This window comes from Equus przewalskii, chromosome 13, assembly GCF_037783145.1.
Source record: "Equus przewalskii isolate Varuska chromosome 13, EquPr2, whole genome shotgun sequence".
In the NCBI taxonomy this organism is placed as follows: domain Eukaryota; kingdom Metazoa; phylum Chordata; class Mammalia; order Perissodactyla; family Equidae; genus Equus; species Equus przewalskii.
In genome coordinates, this window is record NC_091843.1 from 26,014,031 (window position 1) to 26,033,178 (window position 19,148).

General features: G+C 49.2%; 2 protein-coding genes and 1 long non-coding RNA gene across 7 annotated transcripts in view; all 3 read left to right on the forward strand.

Annotated features, from left to right (window-relative positions):
- The window catches only part of CCDC69 (coiled-coil domain containing 69), a 49,833-nt gene extending 39,759 nt beyond the window's left edge, over nucleotides 1-10,074 (forward strand). Inside the window, exons 9-11 of one of the 3 annotated variants that reach the window (XR_011525473.1) lie at nucleotides 5,096-5,148; nucleotides 5,981-6,203; nucleotides 9,151-10,074. Coding sequence is in view for 2 of the 3 variants with exons in the window: in XM_070570408.1 (XP_070426509.1) it covers nucleotides 9,151-9,175 (25 nt within the window). In the remaining variant the exon portion in view is untranslated. The remainder of the gene's footprint in view (nucleotides 1-5,095; nucleotides 5,149-5,980; nucleotides 6,204-9,150) is intronic. The other 2 variants (XM_070570409.1, XM_070570408.1) reach the window with 2 other exon arrangements.
- Nucleotides 10,075-14,442: 4,368 nt separating this feature from the next.
- LOC139075265 (uncharacterized) lies at nucleotides 14,443-15,544 on the forward strand. The gene is made up of 2 exons (XR_011525475.1): nucleotides 14,443-14,605; nucleotides 15,324-15,544. It is a non-coding gene; the product is annotated as an uncharacterized lncRNA (long non-coding RNA).
- A 259-nt stretch (nucleotides 15,545-15,803) lies between these two features.
- Nucleotides 15,804-19,148, forward strand: part of ANXA6 (annexin A6) — a 49,723-nt gene continuing 46,378 nt past the window's right edge. Inside the window, exon 1 of one of the 3 annotated variants that reach the window (XR_011525476.1) lies at nucleotides 15,804-16,007. The gene's annotated coding sequence lies outside the window, so the exon portion shown is untranslated. The remainder of the gene's footprint in view (nucleotides 16,008-19,148) is intronic. The other 2 variants (XM_070570410.1, XM_070570411.1) reach the window with 2 other exon arrangements.

A 19,148-nucleotide genomic window follows, 5' to 3' on the forward strand; every position in this document is an offset into this window, starting at 1 on the left:
ATTGCCAAACCCTCTGGAGCATGCTCCAAAAAAGGTCACTTAATCCCCAGTTAGGTATGCCTAGTGATGGGGAACCTGACACTTAATTACACCAATAGCTACCGCTGATGCAGCCTACAGTGTTTCTGGAATAGTATTAGCCCCTTCATATACATTTTCTTATTTCGTCTTCTTCATGACTGCAAAGTAAATATTATTCTGATTTTACAGATGAGGAACTTGGGGCTCACAGAGGCTGACCTTCCCAATGTCCTCTGCCAAGGACCAGGAGACCTGGAACTCACACCCAGGTCAGCCTGACTCCAGAGCCCACGGTAATTCCACCAGCAGCCCATCTCAGGGCCGAATGGCTCTGACTGCTAGAAAGTCCTTTCAGATGTTGACCCAGTATCTTCAACTTTTACCACTGACCTAATTTTTCTTCGCTGTGGAAGAAGCAGCAGAATCGTTCCATGTGCCTGCCTGCGACCCCAGCCCCCAATCTTCTCTTCGTACAGAGACGGTTGTACGATTTGCACCAAGTCCTGAGGCTCTTTCTTTTCCTTCCTAATAGTTCCCTGATTCATCCTTTTCTCTCTGTCCCCACTGATAACACCACTCAGTCCACGCCCTGATCAGATCACATCCAGATTATCACTGTAGTTGCCAACTGGTCTTCTTACCTCTAATCTGTTGTACACACAACATCACATACATCTTCTTAAACCACCATGTTACAAAAGCCCTGGGTCACCCCATCATTGGTGGGGCTGTCAGGGGCCAATCAGGGCCAGGGAGCTGGAACAGCATGTGGGCAGCAGTAATAGAAAAAGTTTAGCAAGTGTCCTTTTTATGGTGCCAAACCACCATCACGAACACACACAGGTACCCAAAGGACAAAAACAAAACAAAACAGCAAAAGAAAGAAAGGATCCAAACCACCACTTTCACACCTGAGTCCTCTGGTTTTTATAATTGTTAAGAAAAAAACTACACTCCTGTGTTTCTTCTTTACTCTCACACTCCTACCACACTCACACTTCCAATACCAAATGTGTGTGTGTGGGGGGGGGAGGTGTTGCCCACACCAAGCAATTGTCTGTGACACCAGCTGGGTGTCCTACAATTTAACTCAATTCTGACACTACCTACCTGGAGAGAGCATCAGACCCACAGGTTAAGACTGCCCCCCCTACTTTCACATGCCAACCTCAAGTCCCAGGTTGTCACCTGTGCTTCTGACCAACTGGCTATAAATCAGGGTCCCCATGATCCCTTCCTGGGGTTTGATAATTTGTTAGCATGGTTCACAGAACTCAGGGAAACACTTAGACTTGCCAATTCATTATAAAAGGATATGATAAAGGACACAGATGAACATCCAGATGGAAGAGATACACAAGGGCAAGGTATGTGGAAGGGGTGTGGAGCTTCCATGCCCTCTCCACCACGTGCCCCACTCTCCCAGCACCTCCACGTGTTCACCAACCTGGAAGCTCTCCAAATCCCATACCCTTGGGATATTTATGGAGGCTTCATCGCATAGGCATGCTCCATCATTAACACTAATCTCCAGCCCCTCTCCCCTTCCCAGAGGATGGGAGGTGAGGCTGGAAGTTCCAAGCTTCTAATCATGGTTTGGTCTTTCTGGTGACCAGCCGCCATCTTGAAGCTATCCAGGAGCCCACCAAGAGTCACCCCATAAGAACAAAAGACACTCCTATCACCCTGGAAATTCCAAGAGATTTAGGAGCTTTCTGTCAGAAACAGGGTCAAAGACCAAACATTAGAACAAAAGACATTCCTAGTGCTCTTATCACTTAGAAAATTATAAGGTTGTAGGAGCCCTGTGTCAGGAACTGGGGGAAGAGACAAACATATATTTTTTTCCCTTATTGTAGATAATGTAAAATGTCCCTAGTAAGGATGTCTATCTAGGGGGCCACACCTGGCCTTGAAGGGAAAGGGTGTCACAATGGTTTGGGGAAGTTTTGGTAGTTTGAGGGAAGTTTATTCTGAATTTCTTACATGGGGAGAGCACTTAACAGTTCACAGAGAATTTTCCCACACAGATTCTGGTTTCATCCCTGCCACAACCCCAAAAGAACACCCAGCAGGCATTACTACCCCTTTTAAAGGTTGAGAAACTAAGCCTCAAAGAGAACAGCTGCGCTCAACATACTAACTAGGTGACCTGGAACACTGAAGTCTAACGTCTAACAACAAATATTTTCTGAGGAGGTATCTAGGCCACTGCAGTGGTGAACCCGAGGGAGCCGATGGAACATGGACTGTAGAGCCATTGGTGCTGGGGTTGGTATCTTTGCTCCCCTACAAACCAGCTGTGTGACCTTGGCCAAGTCATTTAACTTCCCTGAGCCCCATTTTCTTAATTTAGGAAATGGGAACAAGAACACCTGCCTTGCAGGACTGTTGTGTGTGTAAAATGAGATGATGTACGTGCAGCACTGAGCACAGGGCCTGGCATAGACTAGAAGCTCGATAAATAGTTGTCATCACGAGTAGGAGATTAGTTTCCTATTGTTGCTGTAACAAATTGCCACAAACTTAGGGACTTAAAACAACACAAATTTATTCTCTTACAGTTCTGGAGGTCAGAAGTCTGAAATAGGCCTCACTGGGCTAAAATCAAGGTGTCGGGGCTGCACTCCTTCTGGAGGCTTTTGGAAAATCTGTTTCCTTGTCTTTTCCAGCTTCTAGAGGCTGCCCATATTCCTTGGCTTATGGCCCCATTTCTCCATCGTCAGAGTCAGCCATGTTGGACCACCTCTCTGGTTCTCTTGTCTGAGTCCCTCTTCCGCTTTCAAGCACCCTTGTGATTACATTGGGCCCACTTGAATGAAGAATCTAGAATACTCTCCCTATTTTAAGGTCAGTTGATTAGCAACTTTAACTCCATCTGCAGGCTTAACTCCTCTTTGCCATGTAAGGGTCTGGGGATTAGGATGCGGACATCTTTAGGAGCACGTTATTCTGCTGACCACAAATAATATAATCTTAAAAATCCAAACATAAAGCTAATGTTTTGATAGCCAAACTTCCATGGATAGAGGCCTTGAAGCAGAAGCAAGCCAATCAGAGGGCAAAATGAGAGAGCGGCCAGGAGTTTTTGCTGGTTCTTTGATTGCCCTAATTGAGAGGCTGTTGTCAGAGCAGGTGGCTGGAGGAAGACTGGATTCTGGGTCTGGAATCTTATTCGGGTCTTCCTGTTTGGTCTGGACTTGAAATCCCACCAAGGGCAGGGTTAGAGTGGCTCCCAGAGCTGGGGCTGAGCCGGCGGGGTTCTGACGGGGCCCACACAAGCCCTGATGGCGGGGTGGCCACACACACATCTTCATTAGCAGAGGTTCCACCACCCAGAATGAGTGGCAGCCCGCCGTGGGGGAAGGGGCTCCGTGAAACCATCACAAGACGTCCACAGCTTTGGAGCTCCTGCATTTTCCAAGCCAACGAGTCACCTAGGCAAACTTAAGGAAGACATCAAGTTTGACTTCAGGGTCTGAGGATGATGGTGATGATCCTAACTAAAAAGTACTGGGCACCCAGGCGCTGTGCAAAGTGCTCTCCATGAATTACTTCATTCAACACTCACAAGACCTTACCAGGAAGCTCTCACTGGTGGCCCCAGTTTACAGATGAGGAAACCAAGTGTCATATAAGTTCTGTAGTTTGCCCAAGGTCACCAAATAGGAGAGATCCTCATGTTACCTCTTGCTGTCTCTGGGTCTCAGTTTTCACATCTCCAAATGAAGAAGTTGGACTAAACCAGAGATTTTCAAGTTTAGAAACAAACCAATCCGTAGATAGATTGTAGATAGCAGAACCCTTTCTTGAAATGTTGAAAGGCCAATGTTAAAAAAAATAACAACAGAGGGGCCCACCTGGTGGTGCAGTGGTTTAAGCTCGCACGTTCTGCTTCGGTGATCCGGGGTGCAGACATGGCACTGCTTGTCAAGCCATGCTGTGGTAGGCATCTCACGTATAAAGTAGAGGAAGATGGGCATGGATGTTAGCTCAGGGCCAGTCTTCCTCAGCAAAAAGAGGAGGATTGGCAGCAGATGTTACCTCAGGGCTAATCTTCCTCAAAAAAAAAAAAAATAATAATAATAGGGTTGTTCTGGTTGAAGGAGGGGCTGGAAACCCACCCATCCAGCCTCTCAATTACTACCCAACCCCACACACACACACTCTCCCCCTCACCCCAAGGCAGGCAGTTAGAGCAATAGAATTAATTCCTCAGAACATAGTTTTTAAATCCCTGGACCAGAGGGGCTCTCAAGGGTCTTTCTCAGCGCCCATGTTCTAAATGTCTGAGATCACGTCGCCTCCAGTATCCCCCATCCTCCGACTCCTCTCCTTCAAGTAAACCCTCCAATCTCAACCATCAGCCCTTTGCTAAACTGCCGCCTCCTCACCAGGAAGGTGCCTGCCCTTCCCCTTCCATCAGAGGCTCCCTAAGGAGCGTGTGACAGCACCAAGTGGCAAGATTGCCGATGTCCAGGCAGCATCTGGAAGAGAAGTGTGGGACGACACCCCCTCTCCAGTGCTGTTCTAAGACAGCCCCACCCTCTTCCTGGGACGGTTGGAAGCAGAGGGACGGAGGCAGTGTCTCACTGGGGCCTCGGGCTCTCCCGGGGATCTGTCTACTAGCGAGTCCTGGGCCAGAATCCTTCAGGCTGTGCCCCTGGGGGAGCCTGAAAACGGTTGATCTTTGTGAGCAGAATCATAGACCCTTAGAGTCAAAGAACCTAGAAATAAACACTCAGACACTTAGAACAGCGTAATCTTGGTATGATGAACTCGGGGTCTCTAAAATTAGAATAATATTGCTACCGCGTATTCAGTGTTTATGTGCTAGGCTCCAGGCCAAACATTTATATACATTTAGAGACTTCGTTTTATCAAGTCCTGCCAGTGAGCGGAGGAACCAGGATTTCTTCTGTCAGATTTCAGGGTCCCACGTGCTCTGAACCACCACACGAATGTAAATCACTGCTAGACCTGAAATGGTAGCCTCTGACATTCAGATCAGAGAGGCCTGTTGGGCCTGGAAAGGGTTTGGAGGATGACGCAGTCCATCCTTGTCTTTGTACAGGTGAGGATGCTGAGCTCACAGAGGCGGCAGGACCCAGGAAGGTGGCACAGACCGTGAGTGGAGGAGCTGAGCTTAGAACTCAGCCTCCTGACACCAGGGTTCCAGGGCTCTCTCCCCTTCTGCATGCTGTCAACAGGGCATCCTGGGAAAAGTGAGGCAAGGGGGGGTCTCAGGACGTCCCAGGGGAGGAAAAAGATTTGCTGAGATGAAAGGAGATGTCCATACTTGAAATGGCACAGATGAGCAGGCAACATGACAGGAAGCAGAGGGCTTGGGGGTCCACATGGAGTGACCTGGAGCTGAGACACTGATGTGGCAGCAGGGGCTGTAGGGGAGAGACTGTTGGGGCTAGCAGAGTGTGAGCAGGGAAGTGGCGGGGGACCCCTGGGAACAGGAGGGGGCCTGATTTCAAATGTAAATCAAAGTCCTAAGTCCTGGCCTCTCCAGGACTCCAAACAAAATTCCTTTCTCTGGGTTCCCCCTGCCAAGGTGAGTGGAGCTATTCAGAGCCTTGCTCAGGAAAAAACAGACCTGCAGCTGGCAGAGGAGGGTCCCCAAGAACAGACAGGCGGAGCTGGCCGGCGGCTGGAGGGGCCACTGAGGTTCACAATAGGGACGTGAAGAAGGCCCAGGAATAGGAGTGGTTGAGGGCCAGATAGCTGAGTGTGGCCGAGAGGGACAGGCGTGAACCAGACTTAGAGCAGGGTCTGGCTGCTGCCCCTGGGCCAAATCTGCTGGCCCGTAACTAAGAATGGTTTCAACATTTTTAAATGGTTAAAAAAAAATTTGGTGACAAATGAAAATTACATGAAATTCAAATTTCAGTGTCCACCAATAAAGTTGTATTGGAAAACGGCTACACTCATTCTCGTCTGTACCGTTTAGGGCTGCTTTTGCACGAGGGCAGCAGAATGGAGTCATGGCAGAGACACGCGGCCCACAGAGCCGAAACGACGTACTGTCTGGCCCTTCACAGAAAAAGTTCGTCAAGGGGCCAGCCCAGTGGCACAGCAGTTAGGTTCGCACGTTCCGCTTCTCGGTGGCCCGGGGTTTGCCGGTTCGGATCCTGGGTGCGGACATGGCACCACTTGGTGAAAGCCAAGCTGTGGTAGGTGTCCCACATATAAAGCAGAGGAAGATGGACATGGATGTTAGCTCAGGGCCAGTCTTCTTCAGCAAAAAAGAGGAAGATTGGCAGTAGTTAGCTCAGCGCTAATCTTCCTCAAAAAAAAAGAAAAGAAAAAGTTTGTCAAACTTTCCTCTAAAGGATGGTATTTACATAAAATAATTTTACTTAAGTAAATAATATGTAACTAAAATCCATTCTCCAAAAAGAAAATTACAGATGCAGCTAAGTTCCCTTTGACCAGCCCTTCCACCCATGCATGGCCCCTCCCCTTTCCTCAGAGGTTATTGCCTTGGTGTATGTTCCTCCAGACTTTTTCTGCATTTACATACACATACGTGTATCCATCGAAAAATTCAGGATTGTTTCATAAGTTCTTTTTTTTTCTGTAGGTGGTTTTCCACTATACATATTTTTCTTAAATTTGCTTTTTTTTTTTTTTGCTGGAGAAGATTTGCCCTGAGCTAACATCTATCGCCAATCTTCTCCCCACCCCCAACCCCCACCCCACCGCCCAGCCCCAGTACATAGTTGCATATTCTAGTTTAAGTCCTAGTTCTTCTATGTGAGCCACCGTTACATCATGGCTACTGACAGACCAATGGTGTGGTTCTGTGAGCAGGAACCGAACTCCCGCTGCAGAAGCAGAGGGCGCCAAACTTTAACTGCTATCTGGGCTGACTCAACTTGCTTTTTTTTTTTTAACTCAACAATGTGCCTTGGCCACCCACATAGACCTACCTGTTTATATATATGTTTATATATATTCCCACCCCCCCATGAAAATTAATTTGTTTCCTTTTTTTTACTGAGGTCACATTGCTTTATAACATTATATAAATTTCAGTTGTCCATCATTATATTTCGACTTCTGTATAGACTACATCAAGTTCACCACCAAAAGTCTAGCTGCCATGTGTCGCCATACACATGTGCCCCTTTTCCCCTTTGGTCCTCCTCCACCCCCTCCCTTTGTAGTTCCAAAGGGCTACACAGTATTCTACTGCTTGTCTCTACCACATGTCCATTCCCTTACCAAAGGACATTTAGATTGTTTCCATTTTTGGCTATTGGAAACAATGCTGCCACAAGCAAGAACTAGCATTTCAAGGCTCAAATAGCTACATTTTCAGAAAGAAAATGTTTGTTAAATGAGAGAATGGTATTCAACACAGGTATGTCACCAGGTGTATTTTTACTCATTATGTTTGTGACCTAAGTCAATGTCACAGTGCAAAGCCCTCCAGATGTAGCCATTCGCCTCTTGCTCTCTTGCAGAGTTTTGCTGCATCATGACTACTGCTTATAAGCTGGTAGAAACCCTCCTGGCTTCTAGTTGAAACAAGATTCCCTCTGTATAGACTCAGGGGTCATTGTTGGAAAGAGAAGGGTAGTGCGGTGGGGTGGGAAGCAGCAGAAAACAGGGAACTTGTGAGCTTGGCGTCTGGTTCTGGCTTTGCCACTGATGCGACCTTGGGCCTCAGTTTCCCCATCTGTTCAAGGAGAGTGTTGGACACCTAGAACCCTGGCCTTCCAGGGCTTTAACATTCCAGTGACCAAGTCCTGCAAGTGAAGGGCTCTGAGAGGTCACGGTTTACCTTCCAGCTCACGGCATCGCACTCTCAAGGGAGGTGCTGGGAGCTTGGCAGGTGACCACCCTGAACCCAAGTTCTAGCCAATCACTCCCCAAGGGAGAGATGTCACAAAAAGAGTATCCATGTGTCCCAGATAGTGGGCGTGGGGGACCAGCCCAAAGCCCTGGAGAATGCCCCTGTGGCCTCGAGCCCAAGGTCCCGGCTCCAGACCGTGGCCTTACATATGCTCTCTGAGCACAGTGTTCCTCTCCGTCCCACAGCTCTCATCACAGTTTGTAATTTTATAAGAATTTGTGTGATTATGTCATGAATGTCCATCTCTGGCCCTCCAGGGTGTAAGCTCTGAAAGCTGGGACCAGGTCTGCTTTGCTCACCCCTTGTCCCAGTCCATTAGCACAGTGCCTGGCATTTTGTGGGCACTAGATAAAGATTTGTTGAATAGACGAATGAGCTGCTCCAGGCTGGTTTCAATAGCAGAGACATAGCCCAGGCTTCTCTCTGATCCAAGGGATCCCAAGAGGCAAATAATGGTGGCGGGGGGGGGGGGGCAGTGGGTGGACAGAGGGTCCAGGCAACATCATGAAATTGGAAAGGTCACTCTCTCCCCAGATGTCAGCCCTGGGCGGGGGCGGGGGTAATGTTGGTAATAGTAGACCTTGGGAATAAACACTCTTGGAATCTGAATTGTAGAATTCATTCATTTATTTTTCATTCATCAAATATTCACTGAGTATTGACTTTACCAAGCAATAGAGACGTGGAGAAGACAGGCATTAACCAAAAGCACACAAGCAAATATCTAATTACCAATTAGGACTGTGTTATGATGGGAAAAAAACGAGATCCCAGGGGAGACAATGGGGAGGGGTGTGTAAAGTGCGCTGGGGGAAGGATTAGGAAGGAATTTCTGAGGAAGTGCTATTTAAGGAGAAACCCACAAGAATAGTTAAGAGCAAATGGAATCTTTCAATAGAATTTTGAGTGAGTCATGGGATCTTGGAACCCCAGGACGAGGCTCTCAGTGTTACAGGATCCTAATCTCATAGAATCTTGAAACAAACACTCACAGACTCTTCGACAGTAAATGGAATCTTCGAATGGTAGAGGCTCAGAGGCTTCACATGCAAGGACAAAGAGAATCTTACCAGATCATTTAGTCCCATCCCCGTCTCTCTACTATTGTACAGATAGGTATAAAACTAAACCAAAGTGTGAGGTCATATACCCCAGCCAGAACTAGCTCTCCTCTTCTTATTAGTAGACCAGGACTCTAGCCACTTAACAAAGAATAATCGTAGTAACGGTGCCTTTCCTTCCTATACCTTTCTCTTCAGGGGTCAAGGTAAACTCTTGGCTTGACTTTGCTGGGAAGATGAGCTGCCTGGAAGGTCAGGAGCACACTCTCACGTTCAAAGAAGCCTTCTGAAGACCCAAATGTGCCGTTAAACCCAAAAGAAGTGAGTTTGTTTAAGGGATCCAGGACACAGGATGGGGTCAGGAAACCTGAGTTCCAGTCTGAGTGCAGGCACTAAACAGCCGTGGTACGCAGGCCACGTCATGGAGCCTCTGTGGGTCCCAGTTCCACGTCTTGTAGGTGGGATGACAGTGTCCAACTCAGCTGTGAAGAGATAATGCGTGCAAACATGTTTTGCAATTTACGAAACACGTGTGATGGTTCTAAGGTTCAATGGTTTCTTTTCGACCTTGTGAGATTGTGGGTTGATTTCCTCTCACTGGAGGGCAATTTGGCAATATTTATCAAAAGACTTAAAAACCACACATTACTATTTTATGTGGAATTCAAGTTTTAGAAAACAATCTCAAAGCTATGCTGAAAAAAATCAGAAACAATCTAAATGTCCAACAATAGGCAATTAGATAAGTAAGTTATACTATTACTATATAGGAGAATTTGATAGTTATCTTAAATGTTTTGAAGAAGAATATTTAATCACATGAAAAGATGTTCACAATAAATTAAGGTTTATAAAAGAGAAAATAATTTTGCAATAAGTTCCAATTTTTTTGCAAAGAAAAATGTAAGTGTGTGGCACATAAGTGTTCCATAAATGTTGCTATTATTATTATTATCATTGTTGTGTCATATAATAAAAGAATGACGAGTTAATATAGTGTTAATGTAGTCTATCTCTGGATTGTAGGATTATGGCTTTAAATTTTTTTCATCTTTTGAGTATCTATAATAAACTTATTTTTACAATAAGAGAAATAAGCAATAAAAATCATGAGAAAAATGGTTCTTGATTTTTAAGCCTGTCTCTTCTTTGTATGCTGCTTCTCCATCTCTCCACCCTCCTGCCCAAAACTGTCTTCACGTTGCTGAGACCCATAGCAGAAAATAATCTGCTTCATGCCAAGTGGTTAGAAACGCCTTACGTTCGCTCCTATAGAGAGAAGCAATCGTTAACTCTTAGGGAGGAATGCCAGGCACTGTGACAGGCGTTAAGGGGAGTTGTCGTGGAGGAAGGGGGCCTTCCCAACAGTGATTTAATAGTACCGCCTGGGTCTCCCTTTAGCGAACTTAAAGTGAGACCCACCCCTGGGAACGCCCAATGCTAGGCAACCACCTCTCCTGAAGGAGACGGGCAGAACTGGGACCTGCCAACAGGTGGCAGTATCCGACCACTTCCAGCTTCCCCGGAGGGCAGCCAGGAGGTCTTGAACTTCTCTCCTCTAAGGTCAGAGAAACTACAGCCCAGAGAAGGGAGAGGAGAAAGTCTGGAATCCCACTCCTGTGTTCTCGCTTTCATCACTGCCAGAGAGACACCACCACACTGTCCCTCTTACACTTTTGGAAGGGCCACTCCGTGGAGAAAGGGGCTTGGGACAACATCCAGAAGATGTTTGCATCCCATGTGTGCCTCCCTCCAGGCTTTGTTTCCATCAGCCAGTGAGGCCATGTGACACATGCTTTACTTGCTATTCCACGGCCCCTGGATGTTTACGTTGTTTTCTTTTTGTGGCTAAAAAATACAGCGTTGGGCCTTAAAAGCTTTTTCTGTATTTCAAACTACTTTCTTAGGACTGATTCGCAAAAGTGAGATGATCAGCTCAAGGAGAAGGAGCAGTATATTAGCCATTTTTCTGCAGCCCATGGAATAATGCCCTGGGCTCCTACAGTCAAGGGGACCTGGCTTTCAATCCTGCCTCAGTCACTTGAACTGACTTTGGGCAAAAGCCATAGTTTCCCTGAACTTCAGTCACCTTTATGCAAATCTAGGATATTAACAGACCCTACACTTGTACACTAGACCCCATTCTCTCTCCAAATATTGCTCCCCTCTTTCTCTTCTCCCTCATCCACGTTTCACTCCCTGATCATTCCCATCTGCATGTAAATATGTGGCGATGTCTCCAATCCTAAACAAACCAAGAAACCAAAACCCTCCTCTTGACCCCCATCCCCCACCAAGCAGTACCCCACTGGCTTGTGCCGGCCTTTGCAGCAAACCTCCTAGAAGAAATAGTCGACCCTTGCTATCCTCAGCCCTTTCCTATCAGGCCCGTACCCCCAACACTCCACCAAGCCTGCTCTTCACAGCACGAGAAACGTTGACCTCCACATTGCTAAATCCACGGATGGATTCTTGGGTCTGGTCCTACTTGACCTGAGAGCAGCGTTTGGCACACTGACCACTCCCTCCTCCTTAAAGCGCTTTTTTCATTTGGCTTCCAAGACACCGCACTCTCCTGGGTTTACCTTTCATCTCTCTGCAAGCTCCTTCCCCATCACCTTTGCTGAACCCTTCTCTCCCTGACTCAGTGTGGGGGTGTTCCTGGGTTCTCTTCTCTTTTGATGACCTCATCTTTTTCCCTGGCCTTGAATGGTGTTTATATGCCTGTGACTTCCAAATTTGTGTCTCCAGCCCTGACCTCTTTTCTGAACTCCAGATTTGTCTATCCAACTGCCTCTTTGACATCTTCTCTTGGATGTCTAACAGAAATCTTAAACGAACTGGTCAAAAACTGAACTCTTGGGGCCCCATAGTAGCACAGCGGTTAAGCTCGCATGCTCCACTTTAGTGGCCCAGGGTTTGCGGGTTCAGATCCTAGGCGTGGACGTAGCGCCACTCATCAGGCCATGCTGAGGCAGCATCCCACAGACAAAATAGCGGAAGATGCTAGCTCAGTGACAATCTTCCTCAAGCAAAAAGAGGAAGATTGGCAATAGATGTTAGCTCAGGGCCAATCTTCCTCACAAAACAAACAAACAAACAAACAAAAAACCCCACCAACCTGAACTCTTGATCTTTTTCCCACTTCCACCCCTAAAATTGCTCCTCCTGCAATTTCACTCATCTCAGTTCACGGTAACTCCATCCTTCCAGTGGTTCAGATCCTTGAAGTCATTCTTGACTCTTCTCTTTTTTTCTCAACTTGCATCCAGTCCTTCAGGAAATCATGTTAACTCTACCTTCAAATATATCTGGTCTCTAACCACCTCAATTTATACCGTTTTACACTCTGGCTGAACCATCAGTATCTGTTGCCAGTATTACTGCAAAAGGCTTCTAACAGATCTTCTGTTCTACTCTCAGCCCCCAACAGTAGTCAGTATTCTCAACAGGGGGTCGGAGAGACTCTTTAAGAAATACATCATCTCCAGAAAATATATAAAGAACTCCTACAACTCAACAACAAAAGGACAAACAACCCAATCAAAAAACAGGCAGAGGACTTGAATAGACATTTCTTCAAAGAGATGTACACATGGCCAACAAACATATGAAAAGATGCTCAACATCATTAGTCTTTAGAGAAATGCAAATCAAAATCACAATGAGGTACCATTTCATACCATCTAAGACAGCATTCAAAACAAAAAACAGAAAATAGCAAGTGTTGCCTAGGATGCGGAAAACTCTCGCCCATCGCTGGTGGGAATATAAAATGGTGCAGCTGCCATGGAAAACAGCTCAGCAGTCCCTCAAAATGTTAACTATAGAATTACTATACAAACTAGTAACTCCACTCTTCAGTAAATACACAAAAGAACTGAAAACAGGTACTCAAACAAACAGTTGTACACAAATGTCAATAGCAGCACTGTTCACAATGGCCAAAAAGAGGAAACAACCCAAATGGGCGCCAGCTGATGAATGGATAAGCAAAATGTGGTACATCCATACAAGGGAATATTACTCAGCCATAAAAAGGATGAAGTACTGATAACTGCTACAACATGGATGAACTTTAAAAAAATCATTGGGATGGTTAATTTTATGTGTCAACTTGACCGGGCTAAGGGATGCCCAGAAAGCTAGCAAAACATTATTTCTGGGTGGGTCTGTGAGGGTTAGCACTTGGTTAGCTAAGAGATTAGCATTTGATTGAGTAGACTGAGTAAAGTGGCAGCCCTCACCAGTGTGGGCGGGTATCATCCAATCCTCTGAGGGTCCGAATGGAACAAAAGGCGAAGAAAGGCCAAATTCGCTGTCTCTCTTCTTGAGCTGGGGCCTCCATCTTCTCCTGCCTTCAGACTTCAGAGCTCCAGCTTCTTGGCATTTGGACTCCAGGATTTACACCCCCGCCCCTGGCAGTCTGTGGGGCTTCTTGGCCTCCATAACATGTGAGCCAATTCCTATAATAAGTCTCCTCATATATATCTATGTTTGTATATCTTATTGGTTCTACTTCTCTAGAGAGCCCTGACCACAATTATGCTAAGTGAAAGAAGCCAGACACAAAAGACCGCACAGAGTACTATCCCACTAATACAATATACGCAGAATAGGTAAATCCACCGGGGCAGAAAGCACATTGGTGCTTGCCAGGGGCTGAGAGGAGGGGGCAATGGGGAGTGACGGCTTAATGGGCATGGGGTTTTCTTTTAGGGTGATGAAAAAGTTTTGGAACTAGATAGAGGTGGTGGCTGCATAATATGGATGTCATATTGTGAAGTGAATTGTTCTAAGTGCCAGTGAATTGTTCGTGTTAAAATGGTGAATTTTATGTTATGTGAATTTCCCCCCAAAAAGGAGAAAAAAAAAAAGTCACATCCCTGCCCTGCTCAACACTCTGCAACAGCTCCCCCAGCACCTCCGAGGTGAGGAAAAGACAAAGCCCCTAGAGGGCCCGCAAGGCCCCCTCCCACCCCACATGATTCAGTCCCTGGTCCCTCCTTATCTCCGCTCTCTTGTTACTCTCCCTCTCGCTCACTCCACTCCAGCCACACTGGCCTCCTTGCTGTTTCTCAAACATTGCAGGCCCGCTCCTGCCATGGAGCATCTGCCGTTTCCTCTCCTGGAACGCTCTTCCCACAGATCCCTGTTCAGCTCCGCTACCTCCCTCACCACCTCCACAGCTTTGTTCAAATCCCACGCTCTCACTCCCTCTGCCAAACCCCCTACATAACAATTCTCCCCGTCAGCCTGGGACTCCTCATCTGCTTCTTCTTCTCTTTGTCCACAGCACTTGTCACCTCCTAACACATCGTCCTGTTGGCTTGTTGTGTGTCTATCTCCCCTCTGCTGGAATGCAGACTCCAGGAGGGCAGACATCTGCATTTTGCTTGCTGATAAGCCTCCTAAAATAGTGCCTGGCACATAGCAGGTGCTGAATAAATACTTATTAATGACTTGTGAGGATTAAATGTGACATTGCAGGTAAGGCACTGACAACAATGCTGGGCTCATAGAAAATGCTCAATAAACAGCAGCTACTATTATGATGCTGGAGGAAACTCCACCTCCATCCTCACTGGGGCTAGTCCCCCCATAGTCTATCTCAGAAGGTGTTGCTTCAGCTGACAGCAGATCTCACCTTAAGGTAATTAATTTCTTCTTAGTCTTACTGGATTCCGTTTGTCTTTCTGGTCACAACTTAACATTACCTTCGTTCAGAGGTCCAGGTTAGGCTGGGTCCACCTGCTGAGGGCCATCACAGCAAGTCATAGCTTCCAGATTACAACTGTCTAACCTTTATTGTAGCTATGACCCGACCATCTATATATCACGAGAGTGGAAGCTCTGTGAGGGCAGGTCAGGGCCCCACTTCCCATTCACTCACTTCGTCTCCCAGCTCAGTGATGCGAGCAGCAGGTGCTCCATGCTAAATGTCTGTTGGGGGAATGAATAGATGAAAGGACATACTTTCCAACCAGTATCACTACAGGAAGCTTAGAGGTCTCTGAACTAGTGACAGATTGAGGACAAACCCTGGAAAAAGCTTTGAGTATCTCTATCTTTTGGATAAGCTAATTGATAATCAGAGCAGTTAAGTGTCTTGCCCAAGGAGACTCAGCAGCTGAGTGGCAGCCCAGGATTGCCATCTTTTCACCAAAGAATTTCTAAGGGACAGTGTGCATGTGTGGGGGGGAGGTACTACCGACATTTACCGCATCACCGCCTCCTCCAGGAAGTCTTTACAAATCCCCCGGAGGACAATCATTCTCAGTTTCCTCTGGATTCTCAGTTTATTGCTTTTTATGTTCTAGCATTTTGCCCACAGCCCTGGATTGTAACTGCTGTCTCTGCCTTTCCTCTAGACTGTGCACTCCCCCGAGCCAAGCAGGAATACCGTCCCTCTGGAGTCACCTGGTCCAGGTTCGAATCCCGACTTCACAATTGACTAGCTGTGCGACCTTGGTTATAGAACTGAATTTCTCTGGGCTCTCTTCCCTCCAGAAAGTGACCAAGTAGGGTCACCGACCTGATGGGGCTACTGAGGAACGGAATCTGATCAGGCCGATAAAGGGCTTGGCCCCAAGTTTGTCAAGCCTCGATGCTCTGTTTCTCAACAAAGCTTCGGCGAGTAGTAGTAATTTGGGGGGTAAGTGTTCAGAACTGGGAGGCGGGAGCCCTGACTTCCAGCCCTGAACGGCCGCGTGACCTTGGCCAAATCCCCCTCCTCTCTCTAGGTCTCGGGTCCGGGGGCTGAGCCCTGACCGAGATTCCGCCCCCCCCCCTCCCCCCACCAAGGCTGGCGACATTCTAAGATTCCAGGAGAGAAGGAACTTGGCGGGGGGGGGGGGGGGGGCGGGAGGCGGGGCGAGCCCGATTGGCCCCTGCGCGCCACGTGTCGGCCCCGGAGCGCAGGCTGTGCTCCCCGCCCGCCCCGCGCCGCGCCGCTGCTGCTCGGCTAACGGGCTCCCACTCGGCGAGCTGTATCCTCGCGTTCGGCTGCCCGGCTGTCCGGCTGCCCTTCCGCGCCAGGAGGCCTCCGCCGCGCGGTGAGTGGGTCGAGGCTGGGGAGAGGATCACGCCGGGGGACCGCCTCCGGGGGCTGCAGGGACGCGGGGGCGAGCCCTAAACGCCCAGTCATCGCGGGCCGCGGGCTCCGGGGAGGGGGCGCCCGGGAGCAGGAGGGGCGCGGGCAGGTGCGGGCACTGGGCGCGGGCACCGAGGGCGCGGTCACCCGAGAGGGGCGCGGGCTGGGTGTGTCCGGGGGGCAGCAGGCGGAGACGCGGAGGCGGACTGCGCTCAGGCTGGGGGAGGGGAGGAGTGAGGCGGGGGAGGGGGCCGGCTCTGCAGAGGGTGTGGTCTAGGGGCGGCTGGCCCCGGGGTGAGGCCGCCCCGGGGTGAGGCCGCGCCGGCTGCAGGCTGCGGGCTTGGGGAAGGGTGCGGAGCCTGGAGAGACTTTGAGGGCCTGCGGTTGGGGGCAACTGCATGGGAGTCTTAAGGACCCGCAGAGAAGGGTGTGACCGAGGCCGAAGACAGAGGGCGTGAAGAGTCAGACCCTCCAGCCGCTTATGAAATGGCTTGTGTGTATGTTGGGGGGAGGGCTCTCAGGGTCCAAGCTGATGAAGGACTGGCTGTCCATACCTCAGGCCCTCAAGGACCCTCCTGCCCCCTTCGGATCACTGCTTGGCTAGAAAGGAGACTCCCAAGTGGGCTGCAAGGGCCCTGTGGTAGGGCAGAGCCCCACCCTTCTTCCTGCTCTCCGGAAGCCCAGTTTACCCAGTTTACGCCTTCCCAAAGCTTGGGGGCTTCAGATGACTCCCAGAATACCAGCACAGGCTGAAATACCCTGAGTACGAATCCCGGCTCCATCAACTTGGAGTGTGACCTCTAATCAGTAGCTGTCCCTCTCTGAGCCTCAATGTCCCTCTCCAGTCCTGGGCTGCTAAACCCAGCCCCTCTCAGATGAAACAATGGCTGTGAAAACCGATTAATTTGTCAGCTGCAAGGAGTGATTACAGGCTTGGGAAAGCTGGCTTTCCCTGGTAGGGCCTCTAAGGGGAAAGGACAGGGGTCCTTTGGGAGGACAGTCAGCCTTTGCTTCCTCCCTCCTCCCTCCTTTTCGCTAGACCCTGGCGGGTCTTCTAGACGATTCCAAATTTGGCCATATGGCTCTTGGGTTTGAGAAAGGACTCTGGTTTCCCCAGAGTCCGCCCTTTTCCCTCACTTCCCCCTCCTCCCCTGCTCCAAGCACACCTTAAATTGGTGGCTCCACTGACCTAGCGGGCATATCCTGACCTGCTCAGCCCTTCCCCTTCCAGGTGAATGGCCGACATTGCTTCAGCTCCCACGGACCCTGCCCTTCTGCCTGGCAGGCCCTGTGCCGTGCAGAGGGCACTGGCCTGGGGGTCACTGGAAAGCTGGGGTTACAGTTCCAGGTGCTGGCGGTGCTCCAGCGAGCCCGTTCCCTCTCTGGGCCTTAGTTACCCATCTGTAGCAAAGTCTGCTCAACTGGCTGCCGCTTCCAGGACTGGTATTTTAGGATTCAACTCTTCTAAGATTTAAGATTCTGGGAGTTGGGTGGGGCTGGGGAGGGAGGCAGAGGCCTCCACCCCCCTCTGCAGCTGTGACAGTCACTCACCCATCTTCCTCTGCCTTCCGCCCTTTGTTCCCAAGGCACCAGCTGCTGGGACACACAAAATATTTGCTGTTTCTGAGTTAAGGGCACCAGCTGTTGCTGGAGCAGAGTATGGATGTGAATGTGCAGAGGAGGGGGCTGCCCCTGGAAAGTTGGGGACCTGGTGGGGGAGCTCTGCAGTGCTGGCGGTGTCTGCAGCATCTGCACTGCGGCACCCAGAGGGAGCCCTGGGCCACCCGGCTGCAGCCCAGCCCCAGCCCCTGCCCTGCCGCTACTAAGCAGCTGGGTGCCCTGGGCACACTCCTGCCCCTCTGGGCTTTAGTCCCTTCCTCTCTCGGGGGTAAGGGATGTGCCCAGGGCACCCAGCTGGTACAAATGGGTTGCAGCTGCACGGCTCTTCTTGTTGTACTATTCTAGGATTTTCTGGGGAGGTCCAGTGGTATCACCAGCCTCACCCCACCCAACCTTTCTAAGATACTTCCTGGGGGGGACAAAGAGCAGGATGTGGTCTCTACCTTGATTTCTGAACATGTATGTCCACCCGCCACCACCCTGCAACAGAGGAGAGGAAGTGTGTGTGGGGGGTGCCTTGATGCTTATAAACTTTGTGGTTTGGAATCCAGCCACACTCCATTTCCTCTCCTCCTGGGCTCAGAAGCCCCCACAGACCCTGGTCAGGGAGGAGTGACTGTCCTTGGGTTCTTGGAGCCTCAGCACCCTCTTCTGTAGGGTGAGGGTGAGGTTGATACCCACCCTCATGAGATTACAAGATGGCAGATGCGAAAGTGCTTTGTAAACTGTAGAGTCCTGTGTGCCGAGAAGCAAGTACTGCTGTTGTCATCTCGGAAGGGTGTGGTGCTTGAGAAGGCAAATGACCTGAACCTCAGTTCCTCATCTGTAAAATGGGTATGCTGGTACTGCTTAAATAATAATAAAATAGCAACCTCTTATTTTATTACTTGAACCCTTCTAACTTGCCCTGGTTCCACCCTTGATGTGTTAGATGCTCTCACCATGCCCATTTTGCAGATGTGGAAATGGGCCGTCAAAAGTTTAGGGAAGAAATAATGTTAACACTTACATCGTGTCCTATGTGCCGGGGCCTCTTCTAAGCACTAGAAATGTCTTAATTCTTCTCATCCTCACCACGGCTCCTCTGCAGTAGCACTGTTTTTATCCCACACTTTACATTTGAGCCTAAGTACTTGCCCACGGCCACACAGCTTCTAAAGAGCAGGCCAGGCTTCAGGCTCAGCCACGCTGGCTCCACTCTCTGTACTGTGAGACACTACACTTTGCTGTCCCTCACACAAGTGACCTGAGCTGGGCTTCAAACCCAGGCCAGTCCAATTCCAAACCCGGGGCAGCCCAGTAATCTCCTGGGGCCTTATCCAGCCCAAGGATCAGTGGTTCTGGGTCAGGAGAGGGAAAGGCGCTGCTCTCTAAGAAACCCGAGTGCCTGCTTCTGGGGGGTTTGCCCAGGCGCAGGGCCAGAAGTGGCACTGACTCCAGCTTCACCAAAGGCGAGGCTTCTAGAGGGTGGTGGGGCTGGTCC